This window comes from Falco naumanni, chromosome 11 (assembly GCF_017639655.2).
Source record: "Falco naumanni isolate bFalNau1 chromosome 11, bFalNau1.pat, whole genome shotgun sequence".
NCBI classification, from domain to species: Eukaryota; Metazoa; Chordata; class Aves; order Falconiformes; family Falconidae; genus Falco; species Falco naumanni.
In genome coordinates this window covers 32445649-32465707 of record NC_054064.1, presented here as the reverse complement: position 1 = coordinate 32465707, position 20059 = coordinate 32445649, and the positions used below count along the sequence as shown (strand labels likewise).

The following is a 20059-nucleotide window of genomic DNA, read 5'->3' as shown; positions in this document are numbered from 1 at the left end:
TCCTCCTTCCCCCAGAGTTTATATACTCAGCATGATGTCATACGGTATGGAATACCCCTTTGGCTAGTCTGGGCCAGCTGTCCTGGCTGTGTCCCCTCCCAGTTTCCCGTGCCACTCCAGCCCTCTTGCTGGCTGGACCCAAGAAACCAAAAAGTCCTTAATTTAGTATAAACTTTACCCAGCAACAACTAAAACCATCAGTGTGCTATCAACATTGTTCTCACACCAAATCCAAAACACAGCACTGCACCAGCTGCTAAGAAGAAAATTAACTCCATCCCAGCTGAAACCAGGACAATGTGCCAAGTTGTTCCTAAAGTATATAAACACTAGGCAACACACAGTACTGCATACCACCAGCGATGGCTTTTCTTCCTTGGAAGTTCTTCCAGTGCAACCACATATAAAATACTCATTTCCACTATCCCAACATTTTTTCATTTGACTGCAATGACTCAGACATCCTGGTCCCTCTTAAACCTGCCATAATCTCAGCATTCTGGGCAACTGCTGCTTGTGTTACCTAGGGCAGGATGGTATGAAGAGACTGCAAGTTTGTGGGCTTACACAGGTAGACAGAAAAATCATTCTGGTCTGCTGGCCTGTCAAGGTGTTTGGAGCCATAATCCTATTGAAAATGGCGGATTATGTTTATCAAATTTTACATATGTTACCTAAGTTTGTTAGACTCTATCAGTCATATTGCTGCTAAGGAAAATGCTTCCATTTTAGGATATTAGTAAGATCCTAAGGGTTGCCTGGAGATGACAAATCTGTGAAAAAAGCATAGTCCTAAAAATCTTCCAGCTACGAGGTAGGTTAGAAGACGGGAAGAGTTATGCTGCCCGAACCCTACTGTGGCTTTACCGTGGTATATGACACTGAAAACGCCATGCAAAGTGAATTCCCATCCTAAGCCTGGGGGAAAATCACCAGGGCAGGTTCCTATTTCAATTTCTCCTCTCCCAGCCCCTCTCTCCTTTCCTTCTAGTCTTCCCTCCAGGATTTTCCATGCCCGGAATTCCCTAAAGCCCTCTCCCAAACCGTGAGGCCAAGGAACCAAGCCTGTGAGTGTTGCCTCTGTGGGCTCCTACTGCAAGAAAAAAGAAAAAAAAGAGTTTTTAGGTTTTACCTTGCAGGTTATTGATCATTTGGTCCTGGAGCCGGTATGGGTGAGCAGGAGCACACAGCTGCACATTCAAGTGCGTTATTTCAATTAGCTGAGCCCTCTTTGTTGCAAGGTGAAATCATTCACTCCCCGGGAAAGGTTTTTTTATTGAATGCTTTCTAAATACTTGCATTGGTCACGTCGCCCGGCATTGAGTCTCTGTCACTAGTATTTCTGCGGTGACTTTGACCAGATCAATGACTGGAAAAGGCATTAAGGACACATTGATGCCGCGGGGTAGTAGACTAGCAGGGCTTGGGTTTGGTTCTCGGTAGTAAAAAGAAACCGATACTGAGCAGCTAAAGGGCTTCTCGGAGCCCTTGATCCTCGGGAGGCTTCAGCCGGGCTGCTGCCTCGGCTGCTCCACCCCGGCTCTCAGGGCTGACGGGGGTACGGCAAATATCTCCCGGGTATTCCGTAAATTTGGAGTGAAATGCGGTCAGAATAACGAGAAAGTCTTTCCTAAGGCAGGCGGGAGCCCTGGAAGGGGCTGCGGCTATAAAAAGTTCCTTTCCAACTCCTCTAGGATTTAGTTTCTGAGCGGAGCCGTGGTGCAGGAGCGAGCGGGGAAACAAACTCCGCAGACGTTTGCAGTTGCCGATTCCCAGTCCGACCTTTCCCCGGGCTTCCCACGCTATAAAATCGCCCGGAATGTAGGGGCACGTTTGTCAGGCTGGGAGAGGTGGTGGGTGCGGGCAGCCGGGCGGTGAGAGCCCTGCGCTGACGGGCTGCGGTGGCCGCGCTTCTTTCGCATCCTCGCTTCCCTAGCACGAGCAGCGGGGACCGCGGTTGAAGCCACTGCTAGAGCCTGCAGGAATGTTGATATTTTTTTTTTTTTCTTAATAATTAGAAAGGTTGGAGGGTTTGCGTTGTTTCCCCCAATTCCCGCCATTCTGTGGGCAGGCAGTGCTGGGGGGGTGGCCGCTGGGGGACAGCGGGACTCCCCCCGCCCGGCCCGGGGACTCCCCGCCGGGAAGGCTCCTACCTCCGCGCCCGGGAGATGCTCCCGGCCCCCCGCGGAGCAGGGAGAGTTTCAGGAGAGGGAGAGGTTGAGCGGTTTTCCCGTGTCCCGGCTTTTCCCATTTTGCTGAAGCTCAAGGAAACGGGGATTTTCTTGAAGCTGGAGTTCAAGGACGCTACCTCTCACATTTTCCTGTCTTAATAAAGTCGCGAAGTGCCTACTTTCTCAGCTTGCTTACCAAATTCTGAATTAATAAAGTTTACTTAGTTATTTAAATAGACTAAATGTCACATTTTAAATGGAAGGGGAAGGTTCTACCTTGCTGACCTATTTTTCATTTCTGATTTAGAAAAAGGCAAGATTAGCATGGATATTGCATTTTCAAGGACCTCGCCACTATTAAATAGACTGTTAAGTGCATTTTATGGCTGAAGAGTCTGTTCCCAGTTCAGTCTGGAAGACGTGCTAAGTTCATCTCTACCTGCTACATTGAACATTCACTGACTAAAATACTTTCTGTGGATGTAATACCTATGCTCTGTATCTTTTAAGTACATAACGCTTAATGTTTTAAGACTAGTAAAACGTAATTCAATAAAAGTCCCTGGAACAGAAGTGGTGTCTCTCAAGAAAACTGTACCGCGGGTTCTAGTGCAGTTGCGCGGGTTCCCGGCGCGGTGAGAGGTGACACCCCGGAGAGGAAGGCTGCGGGGTGACACGGCTGCTCACGGCTCCGAGCGGAAGGTTAAGCCCCGCGGAGGTTTCAGCGGCCACGTACCGAACGCCGCCGCGGAGGGACGCGCCGTGCCCGAGCGAGCCCCGGCCGCAGCCGCGGACCCGCAGGGCCGGGTGGCGCAACTTCCGCACGCTCCTCGCGGCATTGCCGCCGCCGCCGCCTTTTCGCACTGCTTGGCTGCAGACCCCCGGGTGGCGCGGCCGGTGCCCCCGCCCGGCCCGCGGTGCCCCCACGGGAGCAGGCGGGGACAGGTCCGCAGCGCGCCTCAGACACCAGGGAGCTTCTGAAAACTGCCCGGTGGGCCCCGGAGGCTAAATCCCATCGAATTCCCTCGGGAACTGCCCCCCAGCCCCGCAGCGGGGGGTGGACACTCACCCCCCTCACCCCCCCCGCCCCAAGGAAGTCTCTGTTGTATGTTTCCCGGAGCGGGAGGCCCCCGAGAGCCCCCACGGCACTTCCCCACCCGCAGCGCTCCCCCTCCTTCCTTTGGTTTCTGGCCCGGGGCGGGGGGGGGGGACACCGGGGCCGGGCGGGAGCGGCCCCGGGCCTCCCCCGTGGGAGCGGCACCGCCGGGGATTTGCGGGGTGGTCACCCGGGCAAACACTTGCCCGTGTCCCTAGGGTTCCTGGTTTCTCCAGTGGATGCTTCCCTCCGGCCACCCCCCCGTGGGACCGAGAAGGAAAGCTCTCCGACAGGCATCTCCCCCCTGCCCCCGACACCCCCCTCCGGGGACACTCCCGGCAGTGCCCCCTCGGCGGTGACCGGCAAACCGCCTTCAGTTCTGCCGCACCGCAGCACCGGAGCGGGGGCTCCAATCCCACCCCCACCCCCCCGCTGCCCCCGGGTCCCGGTTGTGCCCTCGGTGCTGCCAGCTGCGGAAGGGGGGGTGGGGGGGGTGGGGAGGGAGGGGCACGAACGCTGGGGGCTCCGTCCTGAGGCACAACGCCCACGGGCGGTATTTGTTTTTTAAAACCCCACAAAAACGCTTTTCCTGCCTTTTCAAATGCTCGCCGCAGCCTTCCAACACCCATGAGCCTGTAACTTTCAGCCCAGCTCTGTGCCCGGGGGGAAATCAATGATGCTATAAATAGGCGGCGCTGAGAGCTGGAGCGCGGGGACGCAGCACACACACCCCGGCCGCGCACCTTCCGCGGCCACGCAAGCGAGAGGGTTCCCCGGGAAACCCGCATCAGCTGAGGGAATGGCCCTGACGAGCCCATCGCATCATATTTTTTTTTCCAAGCAACGTGGTGGTTTGGAGGATTAGGGCCAGATCCTGTCTCCAGCCTATTTGTTGTACGGAAGTTCCCCACGTTCCCCGGACGGGAGGGAGCGGCGGGGCCTCAACTGTGATAAATAACGGGGGGGGTGGGGGTGTCGGGCCGGGGGTGGGGTGGCTCTGGGTAAACTCTCCGGGTTGCGAGGATGGTCATTTTCCCGGGGCATAGGATCCACTTACTTTCAATACACCCCAGGGACCGACACGACACGTCTGGCGCTAATAGGCATCTGTCACCGACCGTGTCAAGTTTTGCCATACGTGTCGAACAAGTTTGTGGAAGGAAGAAAAAACATGAAAGAACAAGAAAAAGCCTTTCTGTGGTGTGGGTGAAGCGGGCGGCCGCGGAAAGGTCGTCGGGAGTTGGTGTCCCCAGCTGTCCCCGGCCTGCTGCTGCTCCCGGCCCAGCTCCGTGTCCCGCTCCGCTGGGCAGCACCGCGCCGTGGAAGCTGCTCGCCGGCCCGCTGCAAGCGCTCCCCCACCTAGGGACCGATTTCCCGCCCCGTCGCCGCCCCGGGGCCCCCAAGCCTTGCCGGTAGCGTTGCGTGACCCGCCGGGACGCCCCGTCGGGCCGCTCGCTGCAAGAGCGCGCCCGGCCCAGTCCCACTCCGGGCCGCTCCGGGTACCGCAGTTGCTCCCGGTACCCCCTCCCCGGGGGTGCTACCGGCCCCGGGGCTGCGAGGATGTTCCCGACTCCGGAGGCTGCGGGTGTTCCCGACCCCGGGGGCTGCGGGGTGCTGACGGCGCCGGGGGGGCGCGCCCGTTCCCCGAGGTTGCGGCGGTAGCTGCCGCGCCCCCTGCAGGCCCCGAAGCGCCACTGCAGCCCCCGCCGCCGCCGCCGCTACCGGGAACCCTCACCTGCCCGCAGGGCCCCCGCTGCCGCCCCCCGCGCCGAACGGGGGTGAGCTCCCTGCCGCCGCCGCGGTCCTTGCCGAGCCCCGCGCTCTCCCAGTGCGGCCCGGACCCGGGAGCCGCCACCCCTTCCCCGGGAGAGGCTTCCCCGGCGCCGCGGGGTCCTGCCGGCCGCTCTCCTCGGCGATCGGGGGGAAAAGCGGCGGGGAGAAGGGCCGGCCGGCGGTAACGGAGGGAGCAACGCTTCCCGGGGAGGCGGCGGGGAGGAAAGTTGCCGGTTCCGCCGCCGCCGGGGCGCAGATGCCGAGCTCGAGGTATTGCTGCTATGTGGGGAAATATGAGCGAGTAATCTTATAAGTAACAAAGGCCGGGGAATGGAATGAGCCCCTGTTATCCGGTGTCCTCTGGAAGCCCTGGATCAGCAGCTTCTTGAGCCTAAAAGTGAATTCAAGAAGAGGCTGCTTTCCCTTTTCCCAGGGGTATCCGCTAAATATAGAAATAACCTCCGCGCGTGTTGCGCACATCACCTACCATTTGCTGTTTGTGTAGAACCGATTAGCCAGACACAACTGTGAAACAACTTGTTACTTTTATAGCCGCCACGCACACACGGATTTAGCCCCGTCGGGTCCGGCCGGCAGCGCAGCCGCCGCGGTGCCCATGTAGGGCCCTGCCTGCAGCCGAGCCCCGCTCGCTTCAGGTGCCTCTTCTCCCTTTTCGTGTCAGACGATTAGCGAGTCCTTATTTATAAAGTTCAAACTATCTCATCACCGGGCTGCTTGTTTTATTTTAGTCTATGAATGCGGAGGTATAAATATTTACTTAGGAAGAAATAATATTTACTGCTTACCAGGAAAGCAAGGACACCGTTATTTATTTATTTTTTATTTTTTTGTTTGGTGGTGGGTTTTTTGTTTGCTGCTTTTTTGGTTTTTGTTTTTGTTTTTTTTTTTTTTTAATCCCAGCCGATGTGAGAGGTGAAACAAGCGCCTCGTCCTGTACCTCCCGCAGCCAAGCCCGGCGCCCACCGCATCCCGCCTGCATTTTACGCCGCCGATTTTCCTAACAAAGCGAATTATTTGGGCGGAAAAGCAAAATCCACGAAGGTTTCCAAAGGCGACGAAAATTCAGCGTTTTGCAAGGGAGGGAATAAAGTGCCGACGGCTGTCAGCGCCCACAGACCGAGTGCCCGAGACCTTGCCAGGCTAAGCCCCCCAAAGCGGCGTCTGAAATACCGTAACGCGCTACACGTTATTATTATTATTTTTTTTATCTTGGCGGTCTCTTTATATTAGCGCCGAAAATGCACGCAAATGTACATTTTTTTCCGCAGCTGCCCTTAAAACTCAAGTTATTAGAAATGGGCTGGGAAAGGCCGTTCCCTTTCCCTGGGAGCGCAGAGCCGCTGCTTTATCACCGATTATTTTCCTTATCTAAACGAAAGATCCGCGCGGGCACGGCTTGAATTTTTATTCCCCCACCCCTTACAAAATAAATAGTAAACCTTGCTTAGATCGCCCCAACGGGTTTTATTTAAAAAACATTTAATTTATTATTAGCCACGAAAGCCAACCCAAAGCGTACCTATTCCGGCCGGGAAGGGGCAGGATCCCGCAGCGCCGGGATGCGAAGCCGAAGTCAGGCTGAGAAAAAAATTAATATATTTAGGGGAAAATTACGGCACGGCTGAAGGAGCCTGGGATCTGCCGGGGAAGGTTTAATTTCGCAGGAATCGCTGCGGTGTGGTCCCGCCACGGCGGCCGGTCCGGCACCCGGCAGGGCCGGTGGCTCTTGGCTCTGGCAGCGCGGCCGCGGCCGGCGCATCTCGAACGCACGGGGCCGTGGGAAACCCGCACCGCACCGCTCCGCGCCCGGCGCAGCCCCCACCCGCAGGAAGCAGAGGGCCGGCGCTCCGCGGCCACACCGCTCCCGCACTGGGTGCTCCAGCCTCGGCGGCCCCGCAGCTCGCACCGCGGGCGGGCGCTCGGAGAGACGCCTCTCACACAAAGACGGGCAGAGCATTTTAAAAATTTATTTACAAAGTTGTGTACAACACGAAGGGATAACATTTAGAATACATATATTCATTCATATATAAACAGACTTCTATAATAGAATGACAGCGTTTTCCTCCTTTCTTTTTTTTTCTCCAAAAATTTTTTGTTTTTTGTTCGTTCGTTTAATATTTAAAATTTCCCCCGCTTATTTTTTTAATACATTTTTTTTTCTCTCGTTTGTTCGTTTATTTCGGATAAAACCGCTCGGAGCGCCGGAACCTTCAAAAAAAGTGAAAGTTCGCAGCTCCTAATCGCGACCGTCATTTCGCCTCTTTAGAAAAATAAAAACCCCGAAAGCAACGTCAGTGATTTTTGATACAAATATGTACAAGCGGCGGCGGCGGGGGCCGCCGCCCGCTGCTCGGAGCCCGGGCGCGCCGGCGGCGGAGCCCCGAGGGGGCGGCCGCCGGCGGCGGGGCTCTGCGGAAACGGGCCGGGGACGAGTGCCCGGGGTTACTGCGCCGGCCACTTGGCCTGCACGGCGGCGGCGGGGGCGGCGGGCTGCAGGAACTGCCCCGCGATGATGTTGGTAGGCACGCTGAGGATGGGGGCGATGGCGGCGGTGGTCCTGGCCAGCGCCAGCGGCTGGTGGGCCATCAGGGCCGACTGCACGGTGACGGGCGGCCGCAGGAAAGTCTGGGCGCTGGCAGCCGAGCTTGCGGCCGGGACGCCGATGATGTTCTCGATGCTGAAGGAGGGGCGGCTGCTGGGCTCCGACTTGACGATGGAGCCGGCGGCGCCCAGGCTGTTGAGCTGCAGCTGGAGGCTGGGGCTGAGCTGGGAGTTGAAGGCTTTGCGGCTGAGCTCGCTGGACGGCAGCAGCGGCACGGCGGGCGGCAGCATGGGCCCCACGGGCGGGATGTAGGGGTACTGCAGCGCGGCGGCGGCGGCCGCCGGGTGGGTGTAGGCGCCGGGGTGCAGCCCGTAGGGGCGGCCGTAGGGGCCAGCGAGGCCGTAGGCGCCGAAGCCCTGCATCATCAGTGCCGTCTGGTCCCGCAGGTGCTCCTGCTGGTGCCGCTTGAAGCGCTTCCTGCGGCGGAGGAAGCTGCCGTTGTCGAACATGTCCTCGGACTGCGGGTCCAGCGTCCAGTAGTTGCCCTTGCCCGGGTTGCCGGGCTCCCGGGGGATCTTGACGAAGCAGTCGTTGAGGGAGAGGTTGTGGCGGATGCTGTTCTGCCAGGCGGGGAACTTCTCCCGGTAGTAGGGGAAGCGGTTGCTGATGAACTCGCAGATGCCGCTGAGCGTCAGCTTCTTCTGCGGGCTCTGCAGGATGGCCATGGTGATCAGGGCGATGTAGGAGTAGGGCGGCTTCACCAGGCTGCTCTTGGGCTTGCTCTGCCCCGCCGCACCGCCGCCGCCGCCGCTGGCCCCCTCCTCGCCGCCCCCCTTGCCGCCCTCGGCCGCGCCGCCGGGGGCCGCCTCGGCCGGGCTGCCGCTGCCGCTGCTGCCGCTCTCCGCGCCGGCGCCCGCCTCCGCGGGCAGCGCCAGCTCCGCCGCCTCGTCCAGCGGCAGGCGCGGCAGGGCGGCGGGGCTGCCGGCCTCGCCGTCGCTGTCCTTGCCCAGCCCGTCGTCGCCCTCGCCCACCACGTCGATATCCACATCCTCGGCCGCCGGGACGGTGGGGCCGGACATGTCGCTGGCGCTGCCGCCGCCCGACAGGGTCATCCCCGCTCGGCGGACGGGGCGCGGCGGCGGGGCCTCCCGCCCGCACCCGGCGGCGCGGCGGGCTCCCCCCGCGCCCCCCTCCCGCCGCTCCTCCGACCGGCCCCTGGGGCTAGACCCGAGCGGCCCGGCTGCGCCCCGCGGCGCCGTCCCCGCGGGGCATGGGGCGGCCGCGCCCGCTCCTCTCCCGTCCGCGGCGTCCCGCGGCGCGGGGCTGCCCTGGCCGCCCGGTCACCTCCGGCTGCGCGCCCCGCTCCCGGGCATCGGGGGTCAGGCGGCGACGCTGGCTCCCGCCCGCCGCGATGGGCGCCCGCGGGCGCCGGGCATGGGGCCGCCGCGGCTCCGCGGCCGCCCGCCGCTCCACCGCTCCGCTCCGCGGCCCCGCCGCGCACCGCTCCGCCGCCCCTGGCGCCGCTTTTTTTTTTTTTTTTTTTCCTCCTCTTTCCCCGATTGTTTTTTTTCCCCCCCTTGGCGGAGGGAGGGGACGGAGCTCCCGGCGGCCGGGCGGGGCGGGGGCAGGAGGCCGGGGGCGTCGCGGGGCCTCGCTCGCCACTTTGGAAGCGCGGCGGTCCGGACTGCCTGATAGATTACTTTCCCGTTAAAGATATACTCGGAGGCGGCGCCACGTGACCGCGTGACGTCAGGCGCCCCGCTGTGAAGTCATGCAAAACTCGAGTTGTTTCATGGACTGTCAACAAAGAGCAGCGGCGGCTCCGCTCGGCCCGCCCGTCCCGTCGGGCCGCCCGCCTGCCCGCCCCGCCGGGCCCCCGCCGCCCGCCGGCCCCGCCGCCCCCGGCAGCCACCCCCCGCGGCCCTGCGCCGACGAGTTGCCGCCGCTCCCGGTGCGGCGGACCCGGAGGCCGCCGCGGTGCGCTCGGCAGCGGCCGCCCCGGCCCAGCGCGGGGCTCAGCGGATGCGCTGCCGTAATAGCGCTTAAACCCACCAAGTTTGGGCTGTGGAAGCACTTTTCCGTGCTTTCCTCTTTTTTTTTTTTTTTTTTTCTTTCAGCAGCAGCACCAGCTGGGAACGGAAGATCAGAGAATGGCTATTGATTAATCTATTAGGTTAGTTGCAGGGAGAAATAAAAAAGACGTAAAATAACAAAGGGAAACTATAAATAAAGAAGCTTTTAGCCGGTTCCTTTTTTTTTTCCTCTTTTTTCTTTTTCCTTTTTTTTTTTTTTTTTTTTTTTTTTTTCTAGAGGTGTTAACGACTTAATCATTGCGGGCGTTAGCATATGAAAAAGTAGGAAATGAGGGAGTGTGTGTGAATGTGAGGACCGTATTGACGCGGCCCCAGGTAAGCCCCGGCCCGGGGAGAGGCGCCCGCCGGGGCGGGAGGGGGCCCGGCCGCCCACCCTTGCCCCGGTGTGCCCAGGAGCAGGACCCCCCGCCCGGGACCTTGGCCGCGGGTGGCTCCCGGAGCTTCGCTGCTGAATTCGTCCCGCCGATCCCCTCGCTGTTGTATTTCTCGCACGTGTTGTCGGATTTCGGTAAATACAATTAAATTAGGAAAATACCCCAGGAGAAAACGATTTCTCACGAGCGGCTCTGCTTTAGGAAAGGCAAATAGCCGCCCCCCCCGCCCAGGCCCATCGGAAATGTGGGCGCCCCGGCCTCCCCGAGACCCTCCACCCGGCCCCGATGGGCCGCTCCGGCCGCGGAGCCTCTGGGCGGGACGGGCCCGGCCCCGCGGAAGGGCCTGCGCGGAGGATGCGCGGGGCCGGCTCCTTCCCTCCCTGCGCGACCGCGGGGTCCGTCCCCTGCCCCCCTCCGCCCCGCTCCGTTTTTAAGCGTTTCCCGGCGGATCCCCGCGGGCCGTCACCCTGGCCTCCGCACCCGCGTACCGCCCGCTCACACGTAGGTACACCCCCCCGCATACCTCCATGCACACTCACGCACACTCGCGCTGCCCCCCCCCCCCCCCCCCCCCCCCGCAAAGACTCTCACAGGGAAAAGGGAGGAAAAAAAGCCCAACTCCGCAACCCCGTTTCATTTGTTGCGCTTTTCTTCGACACAATAAAAGTCAAATTAATTGATTCATACCATTAATTACGGTGCTTAGCGTGAAAAGAAACGTTTCCCCTCGATTAGGGCTCTATTGTGCTAATCCCGTGTTCAATCACGGCTGCCGGCTGAGCGGCCCGGCCCCGCTCCGCGCCCCTCCGCGCCCCTCCGCCGGCCGCGGGCGCTGCTGCGGCTCCCACGGCTTCAGGTAGAGAAGTTTAAGGAACTATTTAAGCGCCCACCCGGCTGAAAAGTATTTAGGAGCCCGTCTGGGCGGATTGGGTAGGGAGGAAAGATATTTCTAAAAATCAGGAAACTTTGCCCGGAATATCCCGGGAGCCCCCGAACCCACCGAAGTTCAAGGGCTGAGCGGGAGCAACAGCGGGGGCTGCGCCCTGCAAAGCAATGAAATAATTAATGCAGCCTATGCGGAGGTGGAAACCCACAATAATGACACCACCAGAAATAGAAAGTGGGCGCCCATATAGACAGATACATTTAGCAACAGGAGAAAAACAAACTGTATCGTCCGGATCGATACGGAGTCAAATAGAGACACGGCAAGCACCGGGGAAAGGGAGGATGGAATAAGTTATGATAGAGAGGGAGAAATTAATTACAACTCAATTTGATTCTAATACGGCAAAGCAAGATCGTGGCTGCGAAGCGAGTTAAAAATAAATCCGGAGGCTGAGCCTCGGGGGTGGGGTGGGGGGGATCGAGGAGGAAAGGCAGCGCTGGGGCAATTTCTGCTTCTGTAATCGTTTTAAAGGAAGGAGAAACCAAAGGTGTCCCCTTTCATCTCCTTAAGCCTATTACTTTCACTAATGAGTTATATAAATCGTTGACCTGACCTGGATTAAACCAGCATTGTGGTTCGTTATAAACGTGCGGGGGTAAAGGGGTTCGCAGGAGAGGGGCTGCGGGTGAGAAATCCCGGTAAAATAAACACATCCAAGGTGGGGACACACACACACACACACACACACACACACGCACGCACGACACAAGCATTCCCCCGGCCGGGGCTGGAGCGGGACTGTGGCTGCCACCGGGAGCGAGAGCTGAGCTGTCACACCGCACCGCGGGTCCCGGGCCTGGACCCGCCCAGGCCGGGCTTGTCTCTAAAGATGCAGATTTTCAAATATATCTGGCTCCTTTTCCTTTCTTTTCTTTTCTTTTCTTTTCTTTTCTTTTCTTTTCTTTTCTTTTCTTTTCTTTTCTTTTCTTTTCTTTTCTTTTCTTTTCTTTTCTTTTCTTTTCTTTTCTTTTCTTTTCTTTTCTTTTCTTTTCTTTTCTTTTCTTTTCTTTTCTTTTCTTTTCTTTTCTTTTCTTTCCTCTATTTGAGCGTGTTTGGTTTCTTTTTTTCTTTTCTTTTTCTTTATATATTTTTTCAATTGTAATAAATAGCCTGTAAACCGGCAGACTTCAGTGTAAAACGAAATTGGTCATGTTTCCAGAACGGTTTCGGATTTATTTGTATTGGAAATGTATAAACATCCATTCTGTAAAAGGCAACACGTTTAATTAACGATGAGAGAGCAGTTAGGGGCAGAAAGCTAGTAAAATTGTGTGATAAATTTATGGCATTGTTAGCGTGCTTTTAATTATGGCTATTATGTTAATTATTTCACATTAGCATGGAGTTATCAGCAGCATGTCAGATTTAATCAAAACGAGCCTTTCTCTCGAAAATTGTGCTTTTCATTCGCCGCGAGGAGAACAGGGGGTCCCGAGCCGAAGCTGCTCCCCCCCCCTTCTTTATTTATTTAAAAATAAATAAATGAAGGCTTTTAAAAAAGAGGACTTCCCATTGAAAAGAGTGGCTGGACGTGATCCGGGCTGGTGCAAGCGGCAGATCCCTTTAGGCTACTGCGAGCAGCGCAGGGAGGCAGAGGAGAGAAGCGACGCTCTTGTTTTTTAGGAATTCACCATTTTCACCCCCTCCGGAGAAGGCACTTTATCATTTTGGATCATTCTGTCAAACAATATGATGTTGCTCATTTTTATCTGTCCCGTTTTACAAAGCCCCCGTTCACACTGCTGGCCAGGACAACACGCCTGAGTACAAAAGAATAAAAGAGACAAGCCGGGAGAATATAGGATCGCTGCATGGATCAAAAAGGAGAAAAGAGGAGGAGGTGTGTGCGAGTGTGTGTGTGCGCGGTGGGGGCTCGCAGCGGGCCGGGGCCGGCTCCCTGCCCGGCGCTGCCCCGCGGGAGCGCGGCGGTGGCTCCCGCACACGCTCCGCAGCCCCCGGAGCCGCCCCCCGCTCCCGCGCCGGGCCGGGGATGCCGGGGGAGGCGAGCCGCCGCTTCCCGAAACGCTTGCGGTGCTTCCGTGCAAAAAGAAAAGAAAAGAAATTAAAATATGAATTCAAAATAATAATAATTAAAAAAATATGCCGGTTTGGGAGCAGGAGGCAGCAGGCAGGCCGAGAAGTTTTGGGGGGCTCCGTCCGCGCTGGGGTGCGGAGTCGTCCCCGCCCCGCCGGCAGCCCCGCTCTCCGTCACCGCACCTGCGGAGAGCCGCGGCGAGCGCCCCGCCAGCCGCCGCGCAGCCCCGTAACTCACGGCCGCCCTCAGGGCGCCGCACCCCGACCTCCCGCAGTCGGCCGCTCCGCGCAGCCCCGCGCAGCCCGCCCGGCTCTGCCCGCGCCGTGGCGAGCCCCCTCCTCCGGCCGGCCCCGCTCCCCCTTCCCCACGGGAGCGGGGGGCTGCGACCACGGCAGCTGCTGGCTTATTTTTAGAGCATTTCCATTCCTCCGGTTAATTTTAGATCGATTCATTACTTAGCCCCAGTTCGCCTTTAGGGAAACCCAAGCTGGGGGCGGCCTGCGCTCTGCGCCCGCGGGACTTTCCCCCGTGCGGGGTGCGCGGCCGCGCAGGGGAAGACAACTTTGGGACCCCCCCCCCCCCCCGCGATCGGGGCTGCCGTAGGGGTGAGGCTGCGCCCCGCGGAGCCTGCGCCCTCCCCGGCGGAGCAGCACGCAGGGGCGGAGCGGGCCGCGGCACCCCGCGCTGTCTGCGCGCTTTAGGCGCTGCCTTTCCCGCTGAGTCCTGTGCAAGTCCGGTTTCACCGAGGCGCAGATTTTCCATGTTCTGCAGCCTTTTTGCCCTTGGGGAGACACCCTCGCTGCCTCCCCCCTGCTCCTTAACCGGGAAGGGGTGCCTGGGCTGCCCCACGGTCCCGGCCCTGGGGTACCGCGGGCGGGCGGATGGAGGCACACACCGCTCACATCCCCCCAGAGGGATGGGGTTTCTTTATGCATGTATATATGTGCATGTACATGCTGCCCCCGGGCAGCCCCCCGCCATCGGGGCAGGGGAGCCGTGCAGCCCCGCACTGTGCCTGTCCTCCCACGGGTGTCACACCGAGCTTCTCTCTGCTCCTTCCTTGCTGGCGGGATCTAAACACCAGCCAAATGCAGGGTTTATTTAAAAACATGCATCGTCTTGAATTCAGTGTTCATTTTTTTGTAGGTGTGTATTTGTGCTGGCCATTTCCCTCCTCCTTGCCTTCCCATCTCCTGGGAGCTGAGCTGTGTGGTGGGTGGGTGCTGAGCTGTGTGGTGGATGGGTGCTGGTGGAAGGGACCTGCAGGTACTGGCTCTACTGGGCTTGCAGGGGGAAATCCCGGTATTGGGCACAGGCAGTAACATCCCAGGGACCCGGCAAAAGCAGGCAGCAGCGCTCAGGTGTCCCCATACTGTATCCTCTTGGGACTCAAAATGAAACCAAAATCATCATGAATGGAGCCCAGTACAGCTTAGCTATTTGGGTGCTTTACAAAGCAAGGTGAGAGCAAAATTAATCAAGTAAGTTAAAATACAAAATTATTATTGGGCAAATTGGGCTGTATAAGCAGAGAAACTCTGCTGCCTTTTGTGTAAGACAGCTGAGAAGTTAGCTGAGATCTGATTTGAGGAAATAAAACCCCACCACAAAACAGCTGGCAGTTGTTCAATCAAAAATTTGTTTATTCTTCAGATTTTCATTTTGCAAATCCCCGCCCTAAAGAAATGGTTATATGTCCCCAGTTTGTGCCTGCGAGCACCCCGTGCCCGCTCCGCAGTCCCACGCAGCCCCGGGTGTCCAGCAGTGTTGGTTCCTGGAAGGCCCTGCTCATGTCCCTGTCCATCTCCAACAAAATGGCTAAAACTCATCCTCTAAACACCCTGTCAAGTCCCTGTCCCTGGAGGAGCCCCCTGTACTGTGAAGCATAATAAATACACAGGAAGAAAAAGCAGAAGCAAGTCTCAAAAAATCCTTTGGATTTGCTTTATTTGACTTTATTGAGGGAAGGGATGGGTGAGGAGGGGTGACCCTGGCCCAGCTCCTGGGGTGGTGGGGCACGTGGCAGCCCCCGGCTGGGCTCTGTGGGCAGCAGCGATGCCAGGGTTCGATGTTGTCACCCTCTGGCTCACTCTCTGGGGAATGGCTGGTCAGGGAAGGGATGTGCTCAGGCCATTGTTGCTCCTTCAAAACCTGGGGATTTCTCCATGGACGGAGGGGAGAGGGGAGGCTGATAGGGCTCGGGAGGGAAGATGCATTTTATATGAAAATGCCTTTATTTGTCTGAGGAAGGGGCGTAAATCTCCATGACACAATATTTTCCCTTAATGGAAAAATATTTTTTCCTCACATATGGCCCAAAGGGGTGGTGCAAGTGATGCCAATTTGGTAGCAAACACAAGGACATGTCTCAAAAAGCAGGGATGCAACCCAAAAAGAAGGGACACAACTCAAAACGAGGGTCTGCAAGAAAGCAGCGGTGGAAGCTCGTTTCAAACTGCGGCCTCTGTGTGTTTTTATACTGACTTTGCAGATAGGCAGAAGGTGTGAGGAAGGCACAGCAGTTTTTTTCTCAGTTATTCCCCTTGCCAGTGAGATGCAAATGGCTGAGAAGAAGCTAAGAGGATTTCCTGGGATGTGAGGAAATCCCTTTGCCAAAAGCAGCATTGCTGGGTGCCCTTCATGGGGTGGCCCAGTCCTCTGCCCAGCATGAAGCTAATGCATACTTAACACAGAGACACTCCCATGAGATTTCGCATGTCATGAGTGGCCAAGGAACACCACGAGCTGATTCAGGATTTATTTTTATTAATCAGCACAGCCAGGACGTCGGCGGGAGCCAGCTCCCTCTCCACGTGCTCTCATGCTTCCCAGGGCTTCATTTGTTTGTTTTTTTCCAGGATAGTTTTGCAAGCCATTCCTTTGGCTCGTGTATAACACCCTTGATTCCCTTTATTAAGCACGGAAAGACAAGCGGTGAATTATCACTGTTGTTAATAAAATTACCCTGCTAATATTTTTCCCCAACACATGGAATATTATTGATACATAACGGATGAAACCCCTCCTGACGGAGGGGGCCGGCACAGGGCCCATGCATCACCGCAGCTCTGTGTACACCATCCAAATGGTGCCTTGGTGGAGCGTAAGTGGTGCACAGGCCTTTTATGGGCCTTCTGCAGATCAGTGAATTTTACCCAAAATGCAGGTTAAAACCCATGCTAGGTATTAATGCAATCAGGTCCATAATCTCTCTATCAAAAACTCCCCAAGCACCTCTTCACCTGCTAAACCAGGTAGCTCCTTATCTGGTGAGTGCTGTAACACATTTTAGGGGCCTATCTGCTTTTTCTTGTGTACAGAAAATAAGCATTGCTAAAGGCCTCCAAGTCCTGGCTTAGTGGCAGAGCAAGGGGAGTCACTGAAGGGCTGTCCTGACTTGCCATATGTCTGCGCCAGTCCAACATTTTCCGCCTCCACCTTCTAAATACAGAAGTGAGTTATCAGAATTTTTCTATGAAAAGTGGATCACCTCTGCAAACTTCTTGGAAACAGAATTGGCAGCTTCAGAAAGAAAAATGACTGCTATTCCCTCCCCCTCCCCCCCCCCCCCCCCCCCCAAATAATTTTTTTTGGACCAAAATATATTTATTTTTTATTTTTTTGGGGCAACACAGACCATTTCCAGCAAAGCTGCTTTCTGCCATTCCCCACAAAGCTTCTTTGTCAGTTTGACCATTAGGGTACTTCTTTGAATTCAGTTTAGATCCTTCATCTTATTAGAGGAATCTTTATTAAACTTTTTATTAAGGTATTCTAATGCCTTCCAGGGCATGTTGTAAAACCCTACTGATTCCAGAAGCTTCTGTGGGGGATCACAGGCAGTGCAGAGCCTGGATGAGCATTTCCAGCACTTGTATGACTAGAGCAGATGTTGGCAACTTTGCTCATGTCTAGGACAGAATGGATAAAACTAGAGAGGGTTTTAATTTTGACTAAAATCATTAAAGGGTGGTATTTCCAATTGAAAGGGGAGGATGTGAAGAATCAGTATTTATTCCTTAAACCACATCAACATTCTATTTTTTGTTGGATTTCCTGCTTTTGCCCAGGTAAGAAAGGTTTCCAAGAGGAATTCCAGCTAAGGCAGTGATGAAACAGTGTATTGAGCTCGTCAGACAGTATTTACAGTCTGTAAATAAAGCTTATTTAGGGGCTCTTGTTAAAATATTACATGCTAGAGGAGTTCAACAGGCATGTTTAAATAGATTCTAAGCAACTGGGCAGAGAGAAAATATGTCTGTGGGACCATGAAACATTTATCTGTCCAGAAGGACAGGGAAAAAAAAGCCAGGAATGATCTATCATAAGGGAGGAAATCTACACCTCAGCATTTGCCAAAATGTCTTAATTGCTTTGTAAACTCATCTAAATAAATAAAATGTGGAGGCCTGTCACAGTTCTCTGCTATGAACAAGCATGGTCTGCATGGCAGGGAGGATGACTTGGGGATAAAAGACCTAATCCTGCCCAGGACTGGGCTCACTCCTGTCTCGGGGTTGCTGCGGGGTTTATTGCAGCTGTAGCTGCCTGCTGCTGGTGTGGGAGGGTGGGAAGGTTTCACAGGGCCTGCAGGGGGTCATGGAGATATGCAAGGGCTGCTGTCCCACTGGTGGGGTGGCTGATGTGGGGAGCAACCCCCTGTGCCATCCCTTGGTCGTGGGCAGGAATCACTTTGGTGGCTTTCGGCTTCACTTGGAGACTCACAGACATTGTGGATCCATTTTACTCAGTTTTTTTACTGCTGTTTGTAAGATTTACTGGTGAAAATGGCTCTGTGTGATACTTGTTGATCATTTACTCTGAGGACTCACGCAGCACAGGTGTAAGAGGGATCCTTCTGTTTCCTTGGGTTTATTTAAAACTTTCTGATTTATAGGGTTTTCCCCTACTTCCCTTGGGGAAACATCCCACTGCCTATGAGACACTTCTCCTCTTAGTTGGTCTACATAGGCCATTTGTTAATTTTACCTCATTACTGCTTGTTACACCTCTTAGCACCCATGCAGAGTTAACGTTCATTCATAATAAGACATTTGTGCTGAGATAGAGCTTTCAAGGCAGTGATCTCAAAACACTGAACAGAAATGAATGAATTTAACTTGTGCAACTCATTTAACTCTGGGAAAGCATTATTGTTCCCCAGTGCTGCAAGGGGAGATACTGGGGTTCACAGGGAACAACTGCAGTTACAGCCCAGCACTCAGGTCTGTCCTCATGGGATTGCACCCTCACCCCTCTGCAGGCTCTTCCAAGTCTCCCTTATCCACTGCTTTTACTCTCTGCCCTGCTCCAAATAAGCAGGTAGGTGGCTTTCCTCCTCAAAATCCAGAAGCGATCATTGCTCAGGGTTTTCACCCTAAGAGCATCAGCCCCCCAGAGTGCAGGTAATTGTGCTGCGGTGATGAAAAAGGACTTCTGGATTTGCTTCCAATAAGCTCTTAGTCCTTTGCGGCTCTGGGTTTGGAGGTTACTCACTGATACCCGAGCACAGGCTCTACCCACTCCAGCCTTTTGCTGAACTGCTCAGAAATGGGAAATGGCTGCAGTTATTCAAAGGTGACTACAGTTGTGAGGCCCCTACACCCATTGAGTCCTGCCTCTGTGTTTATTTATCTGTAGCCTGGGAATGAGCATTTAAACTAATTGTACTTTTCTTGGGACAGGGTTAGGACTCACAGGACAACAGGTCAGATCCTCGTTTTTCCTGTTTCAGAAAGGCTAAAGCATGCACGGAATAGACAGGTGAGGACATGACTCCTCTCTTACGCATTTGATTTGTTTCTGGAGTATAACTAACTTCTATCTACCCAACAGCCAGCAGTTACAGGTCTGGCTTTGTTAGATCTGTCATGGTCTTCCTCCAAGCAAAGGGATGAACTTCCTGAATATTTTTCCAGTCCTATAGTCTGTGTTTCCATATTTACTTGACATAGCATTTAAACTGTGTAAATTAATGGGACTTAAATATGTGCTTCAAATTAAAAGTATTCTAAAGCTGAACTAGAGTTTAATTTTCTAAGTTGTCTTGTTAGAATTTGTAAGGTAAATTTTTATTTTCATATACATGAAATACCTTCCTTCCTTGCTTTCTCCTGATAGTTTTTAACATTTTATTTTCATTTCTTAGTGAACCTTGACCTGGAGCAATGGTCAATCCTGTATTGAAGCCACTGCAAATGCAGGTCCTGAGTAACCTCAGTGGCGGCTGGAAGGGTCCTGTAGGGATGGTTTGTGGTAATGCATGCTGCTCATGGAGAGACGATGACCGGAGAAGGCTCACAGCTGAGACTTTGTCACAGTATCCTGCCAGTTTGGCTTCTATTAACCACTATCTAATGGCCCAGGCCTGCAAGCCTTATGTGTGCAAAAAAAGGACATTTTCTCAGAAAGTTGCACCAGACCCTGAACAACTTTACTCATGTGGTTGCTTCCATTGCAGTAGTTATCTGCATGAATAGACGGTCCTTGAGCTGGTAAAGTTTTTCTGGGTTGTGGTTCTGGGAAGGACATGTGTCTAGCATAGCTTTAGCTAACATGTCCTGCATGTTTTACATGTTTCTTATGTGTGTGAAATGTAATATACTTATGTGTTTTCAAGTCATGTATTTAGATATGATCTCATATAAGTTTGGCAGATAAATATGTTCATATCATATAGCACTGACATACTTATTTTCACTTAGGACTGCTTGTATTCAAGGACTTCTTTCTGTGCTTGGTGGAGTCAGTAAGAGCTTTGTTGTTGGCTTAGCGGGTTCATAATTAGGTCCAAATTTTCCCCTTGAAAGAAAAACATGCTATGCAATGTAACCATTATGTTTAAGTCAAACGTTAATGTTAGATATGGAGCCATCCTATCAATGGCAAAAAGATTTATGCCTGTCTGTAACAGACTAGATAATCCCTTGAAACAGGAACAATGTTTTATTTTCTATCTGCCCATGACACTTCAGCAAATGGTCTCTGGGGTCTTATTCCTTC

The 20059-nt window shown here is 54.8% G+C and overlaps 1 protein-coding gene across 1 annotated transcript; it reads right to left on the bottom strand.

Annotated features, from left to right (window-relative positions):
- Positions 1 to 7019: 7019 nt before the first annotated feature.
- FOXD3 (forkhead box D3) lies at positions 7020 to 8826 on the bottom strand. The gene has a single exon (XM_040609830.1). The coding sequence runs from the start codon at positions 8716 to 8718 to the stop codon at positions 7507 to 7509; it is 1212 nt and encodes a 403-aa protein (XP_040465764.1). The 5' UTR covers positions 8719 to 8826; the 3' UTR covers positions 7020 to 7506.
- Positions 8827 to 20059: the final 11233 nt, after the last annotated feature.

What these genes read in the sequence shown, in the direction of transcription:
- FOXD3 (XM_040609830.1), bottom strand. Translation starts at nt 8,718, where the DNA reads ATGACCCTGTCGGGCGGCGGCAGCGCCAGCGACATGTCCGGCCCCACC.